This window comes from Orycteropus afer, unplaced genomic scaffold (genome assembly GCF_000298275.1).
Source record: "Orycteropus afer afer isolate SDZICR_OR568_19922 unplaced genomic scaffold, OryAfe1.0 scaffold01077, whole genome shotgun sequence".
NCBI classification, from domain to species: Eukaryota; Metazoa; Chordata; class Mammalia; order Tubulidentata; family Orycteropodidae; genus Orycteropus; species Orycteropus afer.
The window spans coordinates 203,953-209,989 of record NW_006922664.1 but is presented as its reverse complement, the minus strand read 5'-3'; the positions used below and the strand labels follow the sequence as shown (position 1 = coordinate 209,989).

Sequence of the window (6,037 nt, the reverse complement as noted above, 5' to 3'; positions counted from 1 at the left end):
TGATCCCCTCTTTGAGTGCTGGTTGTTTCAGGACCACTTCCAAGGTGGTGGAGGTGGTTTTCTATAAAGCTAGCCTGACTCACAGCAAACATTCAAGAGGAATCAGATATCAGTAATCTTCTGAACTTTCCACCATAAGTTATGATCCTGCCAAAAATGCTTCTAGAAAATTTGAAGCCTTTCCTTACCAGCTCTATAAATTCAGTTCTCCATAAAAATGGAAAAGAGAAGCAATGTGGAGGAGGTATACAAAGGCTACACATGGCTTTGGAAGATGTTACCGAATCTGGGTGTCATTGAGAATAGCTCCAGAACAGCCTTTCACCAAGCTCACAGTCTATCTCGGCTCCTGTTCTACTTTTGTCTGTGCAGCTTTTGTTGTCTGTCATCCATGCCATCCTCCCTAATCATTGTTTCCTTTGCTGTCACTGCTTTTTCTTCCTGCTACTTAAGTGTGGCTGACCTTCCTGAATCTGCTTCATTCTCGGCTCTTACCATGTCTTTTTGTGTTGTTTGCTCCTGATGCCCACAGCCTTACTGGTGTGTGGTGACCCTCTCTTTATTTGGTCAGCCCAGCTACATCAGTCCAGGAGGACTGGTACTTCTCATTGATGAACTCTCACATGCAGCAGCCTCCACCTGGCCCTTCATCAGCAGTGCACACACACCATGCTAAAACTGTCAGGAACTCTAACTTCCTCCACCGCTCCAGCTGTGCCTCTTGATTCTACTGCTGAGCACCACCATCACACCAGGCCCCGGCCCATGAGCCTTGGAGGCATTGGCAGTGGGAGCCTCCTCTGCAGATCTGCTTTGCCCTTAATCTCTGCCTGGTGGCACCATTCCTAGCCCGGCCCTCCTTCCTGCAGGCTTAGTTAGGCTGTTTTGTAGTCCGCTCTTCTAGCCCGGCATCACGGACCACATTGCTTTCCATCTGTATCCTCCTACCACGTAGGGTGGAACTTGCTCCTTTGGGCTTTCCACGTGACCCAGCCCATCTGACAAGTGTGGGTGGGCTGGTGCCCTCTTTTCCCTTCCATCCTGCTCAAGTGACCTGTTTAATATTCCTAAGCCTCACTGCTGAAAGGTGGAAGCATCGTTTCTGCTATTGCCTGGCCTCTGATGATCTGTTCGTTTTTCTCTGCTTATCTTCTGTGTATTGTGTGATCTTGGGCAAAATACTATTCCACTGGGCCTCTGTTTCCTCGTCCTGAAAATAATGTCATCACATGAGATGGATCTCTAAACGATTCCCTCCTGCTCTGAAATTAAACCATTCAGCCCGCCCTGAGGCCTAGCAAAAGATGATTGTTTCTTTTCTTGTTCTCTTAACTGTATTCCCGTGGAATTCTGTTGCCCTCAACCAAACCAGTTATTTGGCTTCTGATTCTGTTTCCTGCCTGCGTTAAGGCAAGAGATATCCGTGACATCAAGCTAAGAACTGTGCAAGTGGTATTCTGAAAGAAGGACCTTTTTCCAGGCCCAGTTGTTTAAATGCAGGTCGGAGGTAGTTCCTAAAGCATATTGTGGCTGTATGAAATTTCCAGCTATACCACGCTACTTCAGTTTTTCTTATAATTGATGGAATGGAGCTAGTACGTGTCTACATTTTAAACACTGGCATCGAAAGATGTCCCTGCGGTGATATTTCTTAAGTTTTGATGCTTTTCAGTGGGTTGCAGGAACTCAGCCATCTCTGTCTGGCCATCGAGGACTGGGTGTGCTTTTGTTCCCATTTCTGTCAATTAGAACGATGTTTAACCATATTGTGTCCTTTTGAATGTCTTTAGGGTTTTAAATTGCTTACCTGGAACTCAGAATATCTCATACTTTTTCCTGTAGCTTTCTCTTTATATGGATAAGTTTGAAGAATTCCAAACTACCATGGCAAAAAGCAATGAACTTTTTACAACCTTCAGGCAGGAAATGGAAAAGGTACTTGCATATTTTTAGTACAATATTACATCAAAGGGGATTTATAGACGAGACTCCTCGGCGTGAGTACCGTGTGGGCGAGTCGATGGTGAGATGCCTCCCCGGAGCTTCTCTGGTCTGCCACTGGCATCGGCACGCGTTGTGCCCTCCGTGTCCCCCGAGTAGCTGATGATGTTTGTGCTCTTAAAATTCTATCTTTATTAAAGTAAGTTCCTCTATGAAATTAAATTTCTTGCTAGAAATAAAGTGATTACTTTTTTGTTTGTTACTTGTGTTTTTTGTTTTGTTGGTTGTTGAATCTCATCAGGTAATTACTCCCCCAGCCTTTTACAAAGCCCTGTGACCTTGGAGGTGTAATTCTTTAAAAGCCTCCAAGCCCAGAAGAGTAAGCACACACCTTAGTTGGTTAATATATACATAGCAACCAAGGTATTTAATCATGGATCCATCCACCTATCCTTATTTAACATGGTATCTCCCCCTAAAATGGGAGATTTTCAAAATGGTGGTCAGTCGGGGATAAGTACAGCAGTGCCTGGCGCTTTGTAAGCATTCAGTTGACGTTAGTCTTAGGGAATGGCTGACAGCACGTGCCCTTTAGTCAGAGTCCCTGGGTTAATATCCGAGTTATATCACTTAATGTATAACTGTAGACAACTTGGGTGGCACTCTGTGCCTTACTATTTTTTCATCATTAAAAACGAGGACAACAAAAGATCCCTCATAGAACAGTGTTTCCAACCATGCTTGGCACATGTTAAATGCTCAAATTACCACCTTCAGGTATTTTTAGACCCAGTAATCTGGAGAATTCAGGGAGCAGCGGAGGCCGTCTGCCTGCCAGTCCTTCTGTTGAGGCCCCCATGCAACGTCAAGGATGGCAGCAGTGTTAGCTGGACTCTGGCACATGCTTGCTTACTGAGGCAGAGTGGTGTATCTAAGACAAGGACTCCCAAATTAGCTCTCCTTTGAGAGACACCTCTGTACTGGAACGTGTTCTCCACTGCTGGCTACAGAGATCGCTGTCGGGCGGCATGCAGCCTGGGTCTCCCCTGAGTCCCCACGGCCTTTGTCCCAGTTTGCATGGTGTTACGGTTGTTACATGTAGTCGCCTACAGCCCAGGGTAGCAGCTCTGCCTTCTTGTTTCCCCTTAACAGCAGCTGGCTCAGAGCCCCCACTTCCAGTGGTTGGTAGAAGGGCACAGATACAGCTTACCCTGAATTTGTAAAAACGGGGTTCTTGTGGCCTAGATTTAATAACGTTCCCCTTATTTTTGAACCCATTTTATCTTTGGCAAATCTGAAGTCAGTCAGTCTTGGGAGTTATGAGGATGACCAGAGCTAAGGATGGAAAACTTTTCCTACTGGTCTCTGGAGTCCTCCCTAAATTGTGCTGCCCCTTCAAACTGACGTGGGCTTGGAGATTGTAATAGATTACCGATCCTTAATCTTTCCTGGGGCCCCAGATCCCCAAGATTGCTTTCAAGAATCTATTGGATTAATTTAATGGACTATCTCTCCAGAAAATGCACAGCCATGGGCATTTTTTCATACAACTTGGGAAAACGGAGGTCACCTTGCTTGCTGCCCCTCACTGTATAATGAGGCTGCAGCCCAGCAGTTGAGCATTCCAGAGCGTGGTGACCCAATGACTTCCCCAAGGGCCGCCTCTGGAGCTGGGGAGGTCAACTCTGGTTTTCTCGTAATAGGAACCTCGCTTTGGTTTCGAGGAGCTTCTGGGATCAGCTCTGCTGCCCACAGCCGGCCCAGCTCCTTTTACACAAGCCTGCACAGCTGTCAGTTGGGTGGGGCACGCGCACTAACGGGGGAGGGGAGGGACACACAAAATGCCTGTTTTGTGGTACGGGGTGTAGAAGCGAGAAATGGCACTTGGAATTTGACTTGGTAATTGTGTTCATTCACAGATGACAAAGAAAATTAAAAAACTGGAAAAAGAAACAATAGTGTGGCGGACCAAATGGGAAAACAATAATAAAGCGCTTCTGCAGATGGCTGAAGAGGTGAGGTGCATTTCCATGCAGAAGGTGTATTAGTCAGGGAAAGTGTATTAGTCAGGGGTTTCGTTAACGATCAGGGTAACGAGTTCTGGCTGGGGTGCGAATGCAAGTTCTTATTAGCAGGGAGTTGAACGGAAATGAACCAGTTTGAAGCCCTGCTTACTGCCCAATTACCGAGCCCAGGCTGGAGTGGCAGACAGCTGGAAAGGATCTGGGCTTCGCTTGCTTCTATAGCAGTTGTTTGTCCAACTTGCATCAATGCCAGCATTTTAAGATGGGGCTCACACCTGGAGAAACACTGGTCACATTTCCCAGTGGACAGAACCCACAACAACTCAACAAACTCTTAGACTTCAGAGTGATGAAAAGCAACAAAATGCATTTTGCCCCTCTTATTACAAAGCTGAAATACATTCCATTAGCAATCACTCAATTTCACACATTCAGAACCTTGATAGAACCAGTTTATAACATTGCACAAGAGAAAACGCAGGAGCACATCACTCGCATTTAAAAATGTCACTTGGCCTCTAAGGTGGGTTTTTTCCCTCCTTGCAGCCAGTAAGTTTTATATCTGCTGGACTTTGTGACTGATATCTTGAATTTCTTCAATATTTCATCATCAATACAAAGTGGTTTTAAAAAGCCGAAAAGGATTTCAGTTGTTTTTTAAGAAATATAACAAATGGAAATGTGTGTTTCCCTAGAATAGTACGCCTGCTCCTCACTTATTGACTATTGCTCACACGGACAGTGTCCATCTGGCAGTCACACACACTGATATTATGAGGGTTATGTGTCAGCCTTGGCTGGGACATGATTCTCGCTGGTTTGGCAGTTACGTAATGATGTAATTTGGTAGTTATGATGTACTCATCCTCCATTTTCTTGTGACACTGACTTTTTTCATCATCAACTGGTCCTTGCAACCTAACCATGTTGACTGTCAACTAGTATACTTAAGATAGTACACATGGAAGCTATGGAGAATGTTCAGGGAGGGGTTTTCAGAAATTGAGTATGTTCAGGAGGTGGTAAAAGAGTTTTTAACATAGCTCAGATTTCTTAATTTTTAATGTAATTAACCTATTTAATAGGAGCTCTGGTAGCATAGTGACTAAGGCACTTGACTGCTAACCAGAAGGCTGGCGGTTCAAACCCACCAGCCACTCCTTGGAAGGAAGATGAGGCAGTCTACTTCCGTAGTGATACTGCCTCGGAAACCCAAGGAGGGGTCGCTATGAGTCAGGCCTGACTCCACGGCACATAACAACAACCTATTTAATGAGGTTACATAAACTCTATATTGTTTTTTCTTCCCATGCAGAAAACTGTGCGTGATAAAGAGTACAAGGCCTTTCAAATAAAACTGGAACGGTTAGAGAAGCTGTGCAGAGCTCTCCAGACTGAAAGAAATGAGCTCAATGAGAAGGTGGAAGTTCTTAAGGAGCAGGTCTCAGGCCAAGCAGCAGATGTGGACTTGCTGCTGCTGGCATCACAGCCCTGCACTGCCCTGGAGTCCCACGAGGAGCCGAACCTACCCTCTGGTGGCGCCTCCAGAGCCCACATGGTGGCAGGGCCTGAGGCTGCCCAAGAGACCCTGTGCGCCAGCCCAGTTCCAGGCATCGATTCGGTTGACTAAGTGTGCAAGCACTGTATCAAGAGATATATTTTGTGTATAACTTTCTGTTAGCAGTTAACTATTGGTTTTGTGGTGAAAACTTTCTTACTTTTTCTACCATATCTGTATTTTCTTAGAACTACTGTACTGGACTTTGGCAGTGGGACAGGAGGTGGCTTAACAGTTTGGAGTCGTTTGAATTAATACCTTCTCCTCAGCTGTGTTGCACATCTGTTTGCCTCATTTCGCCCTTCCCGGGGATGCATGTGTTCATCACTTCATCATCTGGGCCTTTTCCCTGCTCCTTGTTGTTGTTGTTAAGTGCCGTCGAGTCGTTTCCGACTCATAGCGACCCCATGCATAGCAGAACGAAACACTGCCCAATCCCGCGCCAGCCCCACAATCCCTGCTATACTTGAGCCCATCATCGCAGCCACCATGTCAGTCCATCTCGTTGAAGGCC

At 45.8% G+C, this 6,037-nt stretch overlaps 1 protein-coding gene across 1 annotated transcript in view; it reads left to right on the top strand.

Annotated features, from left to right (window-relative positions):
• TXLNG (taxilin gamma) overlaps positions 1-5,595 on the top strand; it is a 56,430-nt gene extending 50,835 nt beyond the window's left edge. The window contains exons 6-8 of the mRNA XM_042783412.1: positions 1,843-1,935; positions 3,861-3,956; positions 5,281-5,595. Coding sequence (XP_042639346.1) covers positions 1,843-1,935; positions 3,861-3,956; positions 5,281-5,595 — 504 coding nt within the window. The remainder of the gene's footprint in view (positions 1-1,842; positions 1,936-3,860; positions 3,957-5,280) is intronic.
• The last annotated feature ends 442 nt before the right edge of the window (positions 5,596-6,037 follow it).